General features: G+C 49.4%; 6 protein-coding genes across 6 annotated transcripts; 2 read left to right on the top strand and 4 right to left on the bottom strand.

Annotated features, from left to right (window-relative positions):
- Positions 1-2,085: 2,085 nt before the first annotated feature.
- On the bottom strand, positions 2,086-3,656 carry FSUBG_8102 (COP9 signalosome complex subunit 2; the record flags this gene model as incomplete). The annotated part of the gene is made up of 3 exons (XM_036686477.1): positions 2,086-3,297; positions 3,344-3,563; positions 3,613-3,656. The coding sequence occupies 3 exons, from the start codon at positions 3,654-3,656 to the stop codon at positions 2,086-2,088; spliced, it is 1,476 nt and encodes a 491-aa protein (XP_036536371.1).
- Positions 3,657-4,052: 396 nt separating this feature from the next.
- FSUBG_8101 (uncharacterized protein) lies at positions 4,053-5,766 on the bottom strand (the record flags this gene model as incomplete). Its single annotated transcript, XM_036686476.1, has 5 exons — positions 4,053-4,096; positions 4,169-4,559; positions 4,608-5,173; positions 5,224-5,337; positions 5,385-5,766. 5 exons carry the CDS (start codon positions 5,764-5,766, stop codon positions 4,053-4,055), a joined length of 1,497 nt encoding a protein of 498 aa, XP_036536370.1.
- Positions 5,767-6,765: 999 nt separating this feature from the next.
- Positions 6,766-9,347, top strand: FSUBG_8100 (uncharacterized protein; the record flags this gene model as incomplete). Its single annotated transcript, XM_036686475.1, has 4 exons — positions 6,766-7,234; positions 7,287-8,947; positions 8,998-9,219; positions 9,327-9,347. The coding sequence occupies 4 exons, from the start codon at positions 6,766-6,768 to the stop codon at positions 9,345-9,347; spliced, it is 2,373 nt and encodes a 790-aa protein (XP_036536369.1).
- Positions 9,348-10,645: 1,298 nt separating this feature from the next.
- Positions 10,646-11,602, top strand: FSUBG_8099 (xylanase 1; the record flags this gene model as incomplete). The annotated part of the gene is made up of 1 exon (XM_036686472.1): positions 10,646-11,602. One exon carries the CDS (start codon positions 10,646-10,648, stop codon positions 11,600-11,602), a length of 957 nt encoding a protein of 318 aa, XP_036536368.1.
- A 132-nt stretch (positions 11,603-11,734) lies between these two features.
- Positions 11,735-12,447, bottom strand: FSUBG_8098 (ADP-ribose pyrophosphatase; the record flags this gene model as incomplete). Its single annotated transcript, XM_036686471.1, has 3 exons — positions 11,735-12,272; positions 12,325-12,359; positions 12,406-12,447. 3 exons carry the CDS (start codon positions 12,445-12,447, stop codon positions 11,735-11,737), a joined length of 615 nt encoding a protein of 204 aa, XP_036536367.1.
- Positions 12,448-13,170: 723 nt separating this feature from the next.
- On the bottom strand, positions 13,171-15,355 carry FSUBG_8097 (uncharacterized protein; the record flags this gene model as incomplete). The annotated part of the gene is made up of 6 exons (XM_036686470.1): positions 13,171-13,181; positions 13,231-13,705; positions 13,751-13,996; positions 14,255-14,667; positions 14,713-15,013; positions 15,062-15,355. 6 exons carry the CDS (start codon positions 15,353-15,355, stop codon positions 13,171-13,173), a joined length of 1,740 nt encoding a protein of 579 aa, XP_036536366.1.
- Positions 15,356-15,930: the final 575 nt, after the last annotated feature.

The raw sequence follows: 15,930 nt of genomic DNA, 5'->3' as shown, positions 1-15,930 counted from the left end.
ACGCGGAACGGGAACGGGAAGCTTAACGAATGGGCAACAAAAAACTCTCCGTGTTTACGACAGCAAAAAAGTCAATTTTGGGTGCATTTTGTCGAATGAAAGAAGGAATATCTCATGCATGGAACTTGACTACAGAGTTTTCTTCTCGACGGCTTGAAAGAATGTCACTTTCTTTGTCAAAGTGGCGATGAGACTAGCTGTGTGTGCCTGGACCCCTGTTATTTTTGACGAGGTGGCTTTGGTTTTGGCGGGGGGTTGACTGTCGACTAAACGAGAGCAGGCCGCAATGGATATCAATGACCGCTACAGCGAACGAACTACTGCCAGGTCCCTTTGTCTAGTACCGTAGATACCATCTGCCTCTAGTCTACCAAAGGAAAATCAAAACGACAGCCCAGCACTGCAATCAAAACCTCCAAATCTCAAAAAGTGTCTAGCGGTGATGGTGGTGGGTGCGCACGGGCCCAGCAGAAATCGAAGGCTTCGAAGCTATCAATTGGTTCGTGTAACACACACCCCCCAATGACCAATCGTCGGGGCCAAACACACATGATTATGTATGCAGCAAGCAAGCAAGCATGTGCTGGGGGATCTTTGCTTGACCTTCTCGATGTGAACACGGCAATTGAGCTGAAGACGTATATCAAGACACATGTGTATAAGAGCGAGCTACTGAGGAGGTATATCTCGGTAGCATATGAAAATGAGGCATCGGGTGTCGCTTCCGATGCCGTGTGCTAGCTAGCAGAAGCATCGTGACGCTAGCTCAGCGCGATCCAAATAAGCCACGATCTGACAGACTCCATGGACTCAACCCGTGTGTAGTCTAAATCCACATCACATCACATACCGAGTCACATATCACACTCCATCAAATCAAAGACTCTGGATTAGAAAAAGCAATCAACAGAATCCTTCCCGTGTCGTGTCTATTCAACACCGGGTCCACGGTCCTCACCCAGTATCCGCGCCTCTCTCCCGCTTCAAACACTCACTCAGCAATTCAGCAGCAAACAGTAACAACTTCTTCCACCATTCAATGTAAAATGCCTCTCTGCACACCTCGCAAGGTCAACCAGCAACGGCCCGATGATGCATCCCGGCGCCGCTCCGTGCTTCCCATGATATCTATCTCCCTGCTCTGTAACTATGGGGTACGAGCGTTTTTAATCTCGTATTGTATCTCCCTAATCTAGATGTGTCTGCCGTTGAATTCGGAAGGTTGGACACGTTCCGTTCTGCCGCTATCCGCGACGATTCAGCATCATGACCATACCTTTACTGCCATGTGTGTCACTTTACTTCCATGTGTTACACTCCCCTCCCAACGGCAATCTAACGAGAAAAGTCTCGAGAGAAGCAAAACAGTGAAATCTCTGTAGGCCAAGGCATGAAAGATCAGCCGCTTTACCCCTCGCAGCTCCCCAAGTCCCGTCCTGTGTAACCACTCGACGTTGCATCGCTTGTCTGATGATGGTCAGCGATCTTAGCTTGGTCCTTGTTTTTTTTTACCTTGGCCTCTCCTGCATCATAGACTAGGTAGCCTTGAAAGTTAGATCAGCGCAACAGGTTTACCATAAGTCAAGACTAAAAATCAGGTGAGGCGAAGGGTGCCTGCACAACTGCCGAACATCAGGCTGTCGATTACTACTGAGACATCAGGCTACAGGCATCTGACTATGAGGTCGTTGTTTCCATTGAATAACATTATTCGTCACTCGCTTTTGCTACACGAGACATGGGGGGATCAAGTCCGAACACGGCGTCACTTCGGCCCTCGTCCCTTCTGCACTTCTTTCTCGTCATCTCTCTCTGAAACAACTGGTCCGTAGTCGATGCTGCTACCCGTCTGGTGCGACGAGGAATCACCGTTGCCAGTGGCCTCGTACTATGCGAGATCCCGTCGAAGCATCTCCAAACGCGGATGCACCCGCAGGAAAACTGCAACAGCATCTTACTTTCTCGATCCAGCAAAACGACCTGGGGCTCAAACAGGAAACAGTAGCAAAGAGGGTTTCCTGGTCTGCGGATATCCCCGGGGCTACGTTGACAACCATACAGTAAATTCAGTCCATGGCCGTTAGCTCATGCCCATGGCGTTGCAGCTAGCTTCCCCTTCTTCCCACGATGTTGAGCAGCCGCCCTATGCCCTCCCTTACCCAATGGAACGGCCGTCACATCCATTTGCTCATCCGTTGCGGAATGCTCACTGTTGCGGAATCCATCTCCGTCCCTGAAAATAGCACCAAACAGCTCCGAAATAGACGACGTGAGTTCCTGGAGCGCTGCAATGCGCTCGGTGTCTGCGTCAGAGGTGATCTGCAGGAGACCCTCTTGTTGGTTGACTCGACCGTTGATCTTGCCATCGATGATCAAGAACCCGAGAATGTCTTGTACCTCGGGCTCGGAGATCTTGAGCTGCTTGGCGATCCAGGATAGCTTCATGCGTGTGTAAGGTGCGATGAGCTTTACAACGCCCTTGGTTCGCATGTTTCGCGTGACTTCATCGATGTTCTCGGCAATGAATGGATCGTCTAAAACGTCCTGGTTACGCTGCAGGACCTTCTCGTACGCGTGTACATCATCCCGCTGGTAAGCGTCAACCAGATCTGTCATGGCGGAGATTCGCGGGTCTGTCTTGTAGGGCTTGGTCTCCTGCGAGTCGAAAGGGTTGATGTCGGACTTCATCAGCATTGTTGTCAAGAGTAAATACTTGAGAACCTGGATTCGCTGAAGAGAACCTGCTTCGTCGTAGTTTCGGAACGATTCGAAAAAGTCGCTCTGCGCTTCCTTCCAGTTCTCTTCGCTCATATGCATCTTTCCCCCACACTCTCTGATGATGCCCATGATTCTGGGATGTGGTACCGCGGATTTGACTTTGAGAGCTCTTTGATACAGGGCCTTGAGTTGCTTATTGTTCTTGGTCTCTGCAAACATTTGGATCTCAAGTGCGTAAATCTCGAGTGAATATGTGCCCTTGCTAGGGTCGTCGGTACCGTCTTCTTGCTGACAGGTCTTGTGGAGCTCTCGGAGCTTCTTTGCTACAGCGACGTACTCCTTTCGGTCGAGAAGTAACTTTGCCAGCTTAATGTTGGTCTTGAGCCATAGGCGCTCGTTGTTGGTGCTCTGGAAGCTCTGCAGCGTGAGGGAGTAGAATTTCTCCATGCACTCCACCGCCTCTGGGCCATCCGCTCCCTTTTCGATGTAGTCGAGCATGTTGTTGATGGACTTCTCGGAGTAGTTGCGCGTGACGGCCGACTTGACGTAGGTGAGGAGTTCGGCGTAGTGTTCAGCAGCCTATCGTTGTCAGCCATGTCCTTGTTCTTTCAGCAAAAGTCCCTACCTTGTCATATTGACCCAGCTTGAACTCGAGCTTTATGGCCTGCTTGACGCCTTTGAAACCCCATTCTCCTTTCTCTTCTTCGAGTGGCGGAATGCCTAGGAATTCTGTGATCGCATCTTCGGGGTCTGAAAGCTTGAGCTGCTTGGCGTTGTAGTATTTGTTTTCGATATCGACGTCGGCGGTCTCCTCGTCATCGTCTTCTTCGTACTCGAAGTCGTACCTGGGCGTAATTAGCGATGCACTGCGTATGCGCGGCTGATCTTCCGTACTGCTCCTCATCTGACTCCTGCATGAAATCCTCGTCGTCCGACATGGTGAAGCAGGTGTGATCAGCGTTCAAACAATACTACTGCGGGAATGCGATACAAAAAATGTATTGTCAGATCGGAAGCTTGAGAGATGTCAAACAGAAGAATTGTTGAGGTAGGTGAATGATGAATATCTACCTATTGATTAAATGGAAGGTTAACTTCCAGAAGCTGGGGTGGAGCAGGCAACCGCGGGGCCGCTTATCGATAAGGTGGAGCTTCAGTGCAACACCAAGGCTTGCATCACAGAGACACGCATGTGCAATTACTAAATAAAGGACTTGACATTTACTCGCTTCTATATTGCAGCATCTAAGTCTTCTAAATAACAAATGAAACATCAAAAGATCGCACAACTCCAGACTCCCTTCTCATCTTGTGTATCCCACCAATCACTGATCTCAACCCTCGTGAGCTTGAGCAATACCAGAAGCTGGTAGCTTCACTATAAACAACATTACAGCTGTCGCCATAGCCATGAGACTAGTCACCAAAAACGGCAAACCCATCCACTGACCACCCAACTCGAACCCGCGACCCAAGAGCCAGCTCATCGCGGGCGCAGTCAATCCCATGATGACTTCAATAAGAGAGATGGTAGTGTTCAAGGTAGCGATGGTATGCGGCTCAACCAGAGCATTGATCAATGCTCTGCTGAGTGCAACGAAAGAGTTGCCGATGCTGACAGTGATGAGGGAAATAACAAACAGCCATGGGACTGAAGCAAGACCCATCAGCAAACATCCAGCTGCCATGATTGTGATAGCAATGCGCGCAAGGAGCAAATCCCTTGCCACAGGGCGAGATTTGTAACGGCGACTCTTGTTGAGGAAGTCGGACGTCACAGGCAGGATTATGAGGTAGCACACCACTGTTGCCACAATGCCAATTGTCGAGATATATGTTGCCTGTCGAAATGTTAGGGTGCGAAACGTAGTGCTGATGAAGAGACTGACCTTTGACCATGACCAATCGAAGCGTTTGCTCATGTACTGCAACAGCACTCCCGTAAGTACTGTTCGAACGGGGAAGAAGAATGCTATGGCAAGCATGAGCATCATGATGCTCTTTGACGCAAAAAGAAACCGCCAAACATGCTGCATATCATTCTGGATGCTAAACCAAGCCTGCTTCAACACATTATGCTTGCTCAACGAAACACCATGAAGCTGTTGATTCTCATGTTCTTCATTATGTCTCTTATCATCCTTACGTCGAAGATGCATCGTCTCGGGGATGAGAAGAATGCACATCGTTCCAAAGACCATGAAGCCAAAGCCAATCCACATGGATAACCAGGGGTCGAATTGAAGTAGCCATGCGGAAATTGGATTGAAGATTACGTTGAAGATTAGAACAAGAGCGACGAGGCGGAAGAACATGTCTGTTCGTTGGGAGACAGGAACTACGTCGGCGACGATAGTGTAGACCATTGCAACAGCCATTTGACCTCCGCCACCAATGAGGAAGAAGATACTTCCGCCGAGGATAGCCCAGATCGAAAAGATGTTTGGGAACGACACTGGGGAGGGTTGTGAGGATGAGTTACTAAATGAGATAATGTGCACTTACAGACTAGTAGGAGCCAGGCTGTTGAGAGGCAGCATCCAAGCATCGCCAGAAACAAAACAAGTCGTCTTCCATATTTATCAGCAACGATACCATATGGGAACTGTGTCAAGATCGCTAGCACATGTAAGCCAATGTCCTCCACTATGACTCCATTCACTTACGGACTCCCATCTCAAAGGCCTGCTCCCATCCCTGGACCATCGCCAACGTCTTTTGAACAGGACTATCTTTGCAGCGATAATCATCTGTATCGAACGCGCCGATTAAATGGTCGGGATAGTGCTGTCGACAGATGATGTCCTCGGCGATCTTTTTGGTCGGAGGATTCATGATGAACTGGCTCACTTCGACCATGAGAAGAGCTAGCATGCCCATAGCCAAAGCGCGTCGTCTCAACGACCTGGACGGCTCATCATTTTCCTCCGTTCCACTTGGCAGCAAAGGCGACTGCTCCGTCGGTCCCTCATCCCTTTCAATCCCATGATTGCTCTCAACATCCGTATCATAGACGTTATCGTCCGTAAGTTTCGGTTGCGCCGCCATGTTTCACGACGCGTTAACAGTTAGTTTAAGGAGTGAATATCGCGATGCTCAAATCGCAGAGTATTATAACATATTTAAAAAAGAATGACGATAAAGGAAGAGGAAACGCGCCATCACAGGATTCAAGGTTAGGTTTGTCCCTGGAACTTTTGCGACAAATCGTCGCGAGGTAATTGGTCTAGAGCGCAGTGACGTCGTTGCTGACCTGGAGAGATTACTCCGCCTTATCGTGGCGTTGGCCAATGAGATGCTTGGTCCTGAAACGAGTTGGCTTGATTGAGGCGGACACGCAAGCGATACCACGAGGTGCTTACGACTGTCATTTGCAAGCAGAGATTAGATTGGGGTTAAGCTTCTTTGATAGGAAGGTCTGAACTCAATTCGCTGTGCTTACGGCCACGTCTTGTTGAGTGCAAACGTATGCTCTACGATTGCTTACTCTGCGTCCCCAGACTGTCAAGTTGGCAACAAATGCGGGGAGTGTCGGCGGAGGGTGTCCGGGGTCTTGGATCGGCGATCTGGGTCTCGGTCCGGAGCGGATCCCGTGGACACCGTTGACGGGCCCGAACGCGGCCGGTAGCCCACTTGGTTCAGCCTGGTAAGGCACCGTTGAGATCTAGTTTGGGGCAGTCAGTTGCTGTGACGTTTCGGATGCTCCATTCGTATTGAAATGCATGTGTATAGATCTTGATCAGCAGATGGTTGCCTACTGCATATTGGCCCCGATCTCTGGCCCTTGATCTCAAGATCCAACGCAAGTCGCGTAACCAAAAGAACGATGGCGGAATGCCAGCCTTCACAACAGCTGTTCTTTATAACGTGTCTCGCCATCGTGCTGAAGCAGGGGGTCGCAATGCCCTCTTGCGTCGCAGAAAATGATCCTGGTCAGGGCGCTAACCACCCGCAATATCCACCGCCAGGCATTGGATGAAACTATTGCTTCCTCAACTTCACCGGACTTCAGACAGACCCGTTAGCCCGTCAATTAGCCTCGATTCGATGGCTGCTAAAGATTCAGAGTTCCAGACTCAATGCCTCGATCTTATTCGTGGGATCAAAGCTGCGCACGAGAAGCAGAATGATCTTCTCGAGAAACTGGTGACGCTAATGGCTGCTCCGTCAGTTGAACAAAAGACAGCCGAGCAACGCGAAGAGAAATTTCATGAAGAGGTTGTCGAAGCTCTTGCTCAAGGAGATAAAGTCAAGCTCGATGAAGCAGTGTCATCAGATGATCTCAGTGTTGCAGCGCACCAAGATACGAATTTGGGCAATATCCTTCGCTACGCATCCCATTCTTACAAGACAAGGCTCCAACTCTTTGAAACTGGTCAAGATGGTCCGTTCGTCCTCAGCTCTCAACTACCTCCCTCACAGTCTTCGTACACGCTACCTCAGCAGTTAGAGTACATACCGCGGCCTCCAGAAGATGGAGACGTCGTTGTCAATGCCACCCAGTCTTGGAAGTACTGTAGGTATCCTCATTCATCACCAACACCCAAATTGACAAATCCGTTGAACAGGGTATCCACGCAACTGGGAGACACACTCCCCCAGGAATAAACCCATCAGCCCAGTGCCAGACTTCATGCCCCCATGGCAACTCACCCGCGGAGAAAACGAAAAGTGGTATCACATCGACGACATAGACTTGGAGTTTCCCCTAACCGCGCCAGATACACTCTCTCCAGTGGTAGGAACATACTTCGAAGTGCCTTACTCTTTCTTCCCGGGACTGCGGAATCTGAACATGGCTTATACGCGGCGTCAAGGAATCACGTACGGTGGCTCGGGCGACTACTTGATTGAGACTGCACTTACAGAAGCACACCGATACAAGATTCGTCAGTCCCTTGGAGACTTTTATGCTGTACCTCAGGATGGCCGTCTTCCTCTGTCGTTCCATACGAGTGAGCTTCGCATGCAGGTTCGTCATCGACGGACGCGGAATGATATCGATCGCAGTCTTAATAAGTATCTCGAGCCTGCGCGTGAGCTACTTAGTAAACTTCATTGGTTCACTATTATTGACCTCACGGCTCCTGGAGGCTCTCAAAACGCTGTTTATAGTCTACGTGCCAAATCATCTCCTTTCCAGCATGATTCTCCACCATCGCGTGTTGAGCGGCCGCCTTGCTGGGAAATGATCCAACCAGCGCTTCAAAGAGAGGGCAATGGATTTGTGTCATACCCATCAGTCATACAAGACCATCCAACTCAGCCGATCCATCGCGAAGGTAGATGGTGTCGTGTTATTCAGCTTGACGGCCTCGCAAACATCACCGCTGGCCTTATGGAGGAGAAATGCACCCGGTATAACTCCATGACTGTCTGGAAGCTTCTCTTCCAAGACAACCAGCTGAATTCAAGCAAGGGTCGTGCATTTCGCGCTACAATGAATCAGCATCTTCTCTGTAGACCGTCGGCAAAAGACCTACACGGCTCCGAAAACGTCCCGTGGAGGTCCTTTCACATTTCGTGGTATCAGCTCTGTACACAGCCTACTGATGCGGCTATCAAGCAATCTACGTGGAACTATGGACGGCTTTACGGGCAGAAGGGGCCGTATATCAAACAGCAGGCTTTCACTTTGGGGTGTGCCTATCAAGAGCCTCACGGATCTGATAACAAGCGTGATTCTTTTTGGACAGTATTGATCATGAAGCCGTCTGCTACTGATTTCGATCCATATGATGTCCACAAAGTTCCACGTCGAACATACCCGCCCCAGAGCGATGGGCGCCAATATCGCTCAGAAGATATAATTCTCGATGCTATTCGGACGAATTTGCAAAAAGCAGCAAATGCGTGGAGTCGAATGCAAGTAGCCCTTGACGCAATCGTGGATCACGATCCTCTGTTTCTCGACCCCGTTCAGCACGACAACCTCTTATTCGACGACGATACATTCTCGCGATCACGGCAATACTTTTGGATCGTCAGTTGTCTTGAGTCTTTTCTAATTCTTATCGATGATGCTATAGAGGAATGGAGGAGGTTTCGTGTAGACTGGCCTCATATGATTATGGAGATTGATCCAGCGGAAGAGTCGCGAACGGAAGAAACACCGGAGGTTTTGACGCGAAGAGCTGTAGGTGAAATTGAGTCGCAGGTCGATCGGTTGAGGATTATATCTGCTCGTTTCGAGGCAAGTCGTGACAAGACGAAAGCTCTCAGAGAAGGCGTACGTATCCCTCAACTGCTACACTCTCCATACTAACATATCTCGCACAGCTCTTCAGCGCCAGTGGAGTAATCGAGAGTCGTGTCTCTACTCGTCTAGGCGAAAACGTCAAGCTCCTCACATACGTCAGCATCTTCTACCTACCACTAAGTTTCTGCGTTGCTCTCTGGAGTATAAACGAAGACTATCCCCGACCAATGCTAGCGTTGACAGCCGTTCTTGTCGCGGCTGTGACGTTCATCGTCGTAGCGAACATGAGAAACATGGCTTCTGTATGTGCTGTTGCATATCGTGGTGTTAAAAAACGGATTGTGAGACGAATGCGTGGCAGTGAGGATGAGAAATGGGTTAAGAGAGCAACGGCCTTTGAGAGCTATAGACCGGAGAGGATGGAGGTTGAACCGTCGGAGTGGTATATATTATACTTCTTCATGTACTCTATGTTCAGCCAAGTAGGTCCTTGGATGCGGAAGCAGAGACGGAAAGTAGGAAATTTGTTCAGTTCGTCGGAGAGAGAGGCAAGTCCTGTTAAGCAGAGTCCAGCCGTGGGAAGCGAGCCGTGGGCAACTCCAAGTTCGTGGTGAGGCAAAAAATCTGACCTCTATCCCAAGAGACAAGACTTGAGTAAGATTCGAATAGATTTTGAAGATCTTAGTTTAGATAATTCTGGCACCGTGGTTTGGTCAACACCAGAAGTTTTCTTGCTCTGGGGTTAGACCTCTCTCCGCACATGGAGATGTTTCTGGAAAAGGTTTTCCTTTATCCTTGTTTCATATCGTCAACACAGCCTCGAAGGAGTGAGATGCACTGCCATTTCATGGTTCGTTTTCCATGGATCAACTACGATCGACTCATGCGAATCCTCCAGAGCAACCGTGTTTGGTCGAATCTAGACTAGAGTTTTAGGGATTTCTTTAGCTTGCCAAGGGGATGCAATAAAACTTAGGGCATTTATCCTAGGTGACAAAAAGCCTTAGGTAAACTTAGGTAAGTTTAGTGAGGTTTTAGAGGATCTTAGACTAAGACTAAGTATTTTTAGCACCTCCTTAACTTAACGTCAGGAGTCTTCTTACACCCCGAGGCTTGCCATGACATTGCCACTATTGACTTGCCAAGTCAGAATGCCTCGCAGGGCTGATTGTTGGATCGCCATTGTTGAAACATTAGTGCTATTTTTATTTCAGAAGCTTCTGTTTAAGTCTTGGAAGCCTAGGACCTTGATCTTAAGTGATCAAAAGACTTAGCATCTCAATGCAAATAGCGACAACCAAGCCTGACAGGACTGCTATCCCGCTCAGCCCAGCCCCCAAACCCATCCATGATCACCATCACCATCTACCAATCACACAAACCTCACAGCGAGCAAGCTCATCGTCACCGTTACATCTCCTAATCTCAGTTTTCGCCCTACGACCCCCCTGTCAGAATGTAAGCTCGTGGGTCTTCCCGCCTCCTGAGCTTAATTTCCTCGACAAGGAATCTGATCCTCGAGGCCATCGAGCCTATCACACGTAGGTCGTCATCTTGGCATGCTATGGGACAGCGTATATGGTTCAATCACATGTTGGGAGATGTAGTTGTTTGATCCTATGATCCTGCAGGGGAATTGGGAATGCTTAAAAATACTTTGGAAGGAGGATATATAAGGTTGGTAGATCAGCTTGGAATAGTATCTTCATCCAGATATCATCACTCATCATGTCTTCTACCAAGTCCCTCCTCGCTTCTATCCTGGCCATCGCTCCTCTGGCTCTCGCTCAAGATCCATCATGCGATTGCTATGTTACCAAGGGCGATAATCCCCAATACTACACGGGCCACTCATTCTTTGACTTCCGTTCCCTTTCCCAATATGCCGGTGTCCCTCCCCTCATCGACACAATCCAAGGCAACGCCGACGCAGACTTCTCCTCAGATTTCTTCAACTGGGAGTCTGAGTTTGCTCAAACGTGGGGTCCTCAGAAATGGAACAACGGAAACGAAGAGTTCCCCATGCAGAATACTTATAACAATCTGTATATTGAAGAGAATAACGATGTCTCTCCTGCAAGTGATACATGGTTGACTATGAGAACTGCCCGTCACAATGGCTTCCAAACCGCCTCTGAGTTTGAGTCCCTCGAAAAGCATCAATACGTCTCGCTGAGAATGTACGCTCGCACAAAGGGCTCACCCGGCGCCTGCACAGCAATGTTCACCTATCTCAACGGCGGCTCCCTCGCCCTCGTCCAAGAAGCAGACATCGAAGTCCTCACCAAAGACGACCCCACAATCATCCACTACACAAACCAGCCCTCCTACACCGACGAGGGCGGCGAAGTTGAGGGCGCTCATCTAGCAGCCACACTTCCCGATGGTCTCAAGTGGACGGACTGGGCAAAGCACACCATCGATTGGACGCCGGATGCTACGATCTGGAAGGTCAATGATAAAGAGACTTGGCGTAATGCGTTCCAGGTTCCTAGAGATCCGGCGCAGTTGAGCTTTAATGCCTGGAGTAATGGGGATACGTGGACGGGTACTATTCCGGAGGGCGGTGCGGCGTATCAGCAGATTCAGTGGATTGAGGTCTTGCATGGACGCACGGAGGAGGGTGCTTGTAATAGGGTTTGTAGTGTTGACGAGGGTGAGGCTGGAAAAGCCGTGCCTGTCTAGGAGACGGCATGCTTTCTAGTGATGCCATATCAACATTTCCTGTACATACTGGAGTATAATAGAGTATCAGTCCTTCGAGAGACTGGTTCGAATCATAACTTTTCGCTCTATAGTCCATCAGTCGTTGACCATCTACAGCTTGAACCTCTGCGCCAACAAGATCCCCTCCGCCAAAGTCCCAACCCTCGCATCAACCGCACAGCCCTCCTTCTCCCACGTCTCGCACATCCCCCACAAATCCGTCAACTTGACCGTGAAAACCTCAATAAACTCGCCCTCTTCCAACTCCGGCTTCAAGTTTTTATTCGCGGGCAATTCCATATCAACGCTGACATGCACCATCTTCAAGTTCGTGTTGCAAAACCCCGGGTCGTTGAACATCATGGGCGATGTCTCAGTGGCGACGCCGACGTAGCCTGTCTCCTCGCGGAGTTCGCGGACGGCGCACTCTTCGGGTGTCTCGCCCTCGTCGATCAAGCCGGCTGGTACTTCGATTGTCACGGCGTTGATGGGAGGGCGGTATTGTTTTTGGAGGATGAGTTCAGGGCCTGTGGGGAGAGGGAGGATGGCTACTATTCCTACACCGTCGATGTCGGCGGTTTTGGGGCGTGTGAGGCGTTCAGCTGATTCCCAGGTTCTGGATGTCCCTGTTGGATCACGGTATGTGATTCTAATTGTTCATGTCAGAGGTGAGAGGTGAGAAAGGAGGTGAGTGAGCCTACTTGGAGAGTTTGATCCAGCGAGCTTCCTCTTTAGACTGAGTTTGTTAGCGGATGTTGGTAGATTGTGGGAGAAACACTTACGAGGGGCTCGGTGGAAGTCACTTTGGCATTGAAAACAGACATTTTGAGTGAGTTGCAAAAGAATGTTTTGCTTATTTGTTTTGGCTGTGTTCTGAGAAGTCATGATGAGCTGGTTACCGCCCCGCCGAAGTCGGTGAGAAGATGTGCAACGTCACACAAGCTACCCTAAAGCGACTCAAATCATGCGATGAAATCACCAATTACATGTCTATAGCTGGGAATTGAACTTTAAATAATGAATACAATTGTTCTTATTGGTCTTTCCCTGCTATAGAAGTGCTTTAAGTCAGGTTTTCATTGAAAATATATAACCTTATCATCAATCAAAGAGCACTTATATTCCAATTTGTTCTAAACCCGCGACCGCGTTTTCAGCTTCATGCACTGTTGTCTCTTCTGATGCATGTCTCAGTTGAACTCAATGCTTCTGCAGGAGATTAATGGGTATTTATCCTTCTCTAGCCTATAACCACGCTCAATAGCGACAGCCTCAACATATTCTATCTCGCATGCTTCGGAGTCGGTGACAGCCTCACCCAAGTTACGGAGTACTACCAACAACAACCAAGACATCGCAGTATCTCTACAACTTCCCCTCCTCCTTCAGCCCCCTCCAAAGAGCTAGAGCAGCTAAACACTTTGCATCCCTCGCCCCCTCCCTCCAAGCATCCTTCATCGGCACAACCTTCAACGTAATCTTCTCCCCATGCTCCCTCAACCCCGTCAACCGCCCACTCCACTCCTTGATCTTCTCCCTCTCGATCCTCATCTCATAGCTAAATATTGTAATATATTCATCACAACCCCCCGCGCTAGGAAACATACCCCTCGCAATATCTTCACTATCCCCAGCTGTAGCAAGCTCACCCAGGTTCGTAAGCTCTTCTTCTTTTATCGTGACACCAAGCTCTTCCTTGATTTCCTGCGCTGCTGCTCCGGCGAAGCTACCTGCGTCATCGACCATACCCGCTGGTAGTTCCGTGAAGCTCAGACTGCCGGCGGGAACGCGGGGTTGCACTGTGAGGACGACGTAGCGCTCTGAGGATGAGGCGGGTACGTCGGAGGGGATGAGCATGAAGAGCATTGCGACGCTGGGACCGCGGAGGAGTGCGGCTGCTGGGAGTGTTTCGCCCGAGTCGTTGGAGACTGTTGCCGTGAGCTTTATGAAGCCGATGCGTTTGGCGCCGAAAAGATCGTAGGATTGGATGGTAACTGAGCGCAGAGAGTAGGGGTCTTTGTGGAAGGGGTGAGATTCATCAGATTGAAGACGCAATGAGTTTGTGAGTGTGTTGACCCAATTCTGAGAGTATTAGCAATATGATTTGGATATGGGCAAGAAACCTACAGTAAATGGCTTGAATGAAGTGAGCTGCTCTTCTGAAAGTCCATCGGGAAGACTGAGAGGGATGTTGTGGCTCTTGAGCGTGGTAGACATTGTGCGCGTGAAGTGGTGAAGAGCTGGGGTTTGGTGAACGAGACAGGTTGCTGAGAGTAAAAATCTTGGATTTCTGCAGACGTTGGCGATGAGTCTCATTTCTTGTGTATAGTTTGGAGGCAGCTCGGGATTGGCTGAAGTCTGTTGAAGATTAGGCTGAGATGATGTTTGTGGGAGGGTTCAGTGAATGACGTAGAGCGCTGCCCCGCGATCATGACATGAGGCTGAAACACTAAAGAGAGCTGAGCTGAGTATAATTCACATACGAAATGGCAGCCTGTGACTTCACAAAGGGCAGTAATCACGCAGTAGGTATACTCATCGATTCATTTCCCATTAGTAGGGTCGTAAGTGAAGCGAATAATCATAACTCATACTCCCATTCCTCATTCCCAGGTATCCCACCTCTCAAACCGCCCAATAAACATCAATCTTGACCTTCTCAATATGATTAACCCACCCTCCAAACCTCGCCTTTGCCCATATCGTAACAACATCCCCCATCTTCAGATCTCTCACAAACCAGCCATCACCAGTCTCCCCGCCCCTCCCCTCCTCAGCCTTCATCCTGACAGCAGCTTCAGAGTCGGGCTCGGCGTCGTCGTCCCACGCCCACGTAATCACATGGTCTTGCCAGGCGCGGTGCGCTGCCTTGTTGCGAACGATGGTCCACTTCTCTTGGTGGGCGAGAGGATGCGAGTACGCGAAGTTGTCGCTGCCTTTGGGGACGATGGAGGGATAGAGAGGGCGGAGGGCGCAGACGGGGAGAGGTGATGCGACGGAGGATGCTGACTTGAAGCGCACGTCGTACGTGCAGTTTGGATCACCTAGGAAGTCAGCCTTGTGTTTAATAGAGGCATCTCAATACTTACAAGTTTGTTCTGCATCAAACTTCTCTAGGCCAGCTTCAAACCACGTCCATGCCCCGTTATACGTATGTCGATTATCTGGTTCACCACCCCACCCCTGATCCTTACTCCGTATAGTAAAGACCACCTTTCTCACAGGATGGAGTAACTTCGGGGTAGGATAATCAGCCAGCTTGGAAAAATACGAAGCATCATGCTCCGTCTTCAAAGGCGCCGGCTTGGCCTCGTTCAAATCATACGCCAACACTTCAGCAAGCGCTTTCTTGCCTTGAATACCCGTCAGACCCACAGGAAACGATCGAAGCTATAGTTATTAATTAGCCTCGTACTATATTCAGAGGGGCCGACTTACAAGGAATTTGTTTTCAGAGGGGCTTTGGCCGTTGACGCGGAGAGGACTCGAGTGCTCAGCGATGTAATCAACCTCATTACTCGAATGCGCCCAATACTCCGCAAAGTCGAGAATAACATCAACAACACCCGGCGGAAGCTTCTTCCCCTTCGTGAGCATGATCCTAGTGATAACCACATCCACGGGCGTCAGACCCCCAGAAGAAGAAGAGCTCGTCTCATTGTCGTTCTGGCTCCCCAGCGATAGCATAGTTCGCAAGCCTTCGATTACGTTCTGGGGAATGCTCTGCGCCATGATGAGATAGGCGATGATAAAGTAGAAAATGTAGATCAGCATAAATTTAGGAGAGTAGAAAAGAATTTGTAGTGTGCTTGTGAAAGCAGAGACAGGTTTTAATGTATGTATACACGGCGAAAGGTGACGCGTTTGGGGCTTGTTCTAGAGAGGCAGCAGCTTATCACCTACAGCTGCGGCGTTGAATTGACGTCAGAAGATGGTACACGTGCCTGAGGGGTCACAGAAAAAGCGTGATCTGTCTACACTTGAACTTATGATGATGAGTTTAAGTTTAAACTTAGGCTAAGCCTTATGACGACGATCTTCAGATTTACAAAAATTAATATTTACCACGGATGTAGGAGCTATTTCTGTAAGATGTAGGTGGCAACTGGAGATAGTTCCCTCTTACACTGGGCTCTTCTATCTTATCACAACTCCATATCTTATCGCACGTGCAATGGCATCATCCCGACCCGGCGTCCAATCCCGTCCCCCGCGCATCGGAGCTCCATCAATTTCGCCGTCAAAGAATCCTCGATTACAAACATGAAGCTCAACTCTCCCCAAGCGACAATCTTTCCTCCTCACAC

Source organism: Fusarium subglutinans (assembly GCF_013396075.1).
Source record: "Fusarium subglutinans strain NRRL 66333 chromosome Unknown NRRL66333_c0000108, whole genome shotgun sequence".
NCBI classification, from domain to species: domain Eukaryota; kingdom Fungi; phylum Ascomycota; class Sordariomycetes; order Hypocreales; family Nectriaceae; genus Fusarium; species Fusarium subglutinans.
This window is presented reverse-complemented; position numbering and strand designations above follow the sequence as displayed.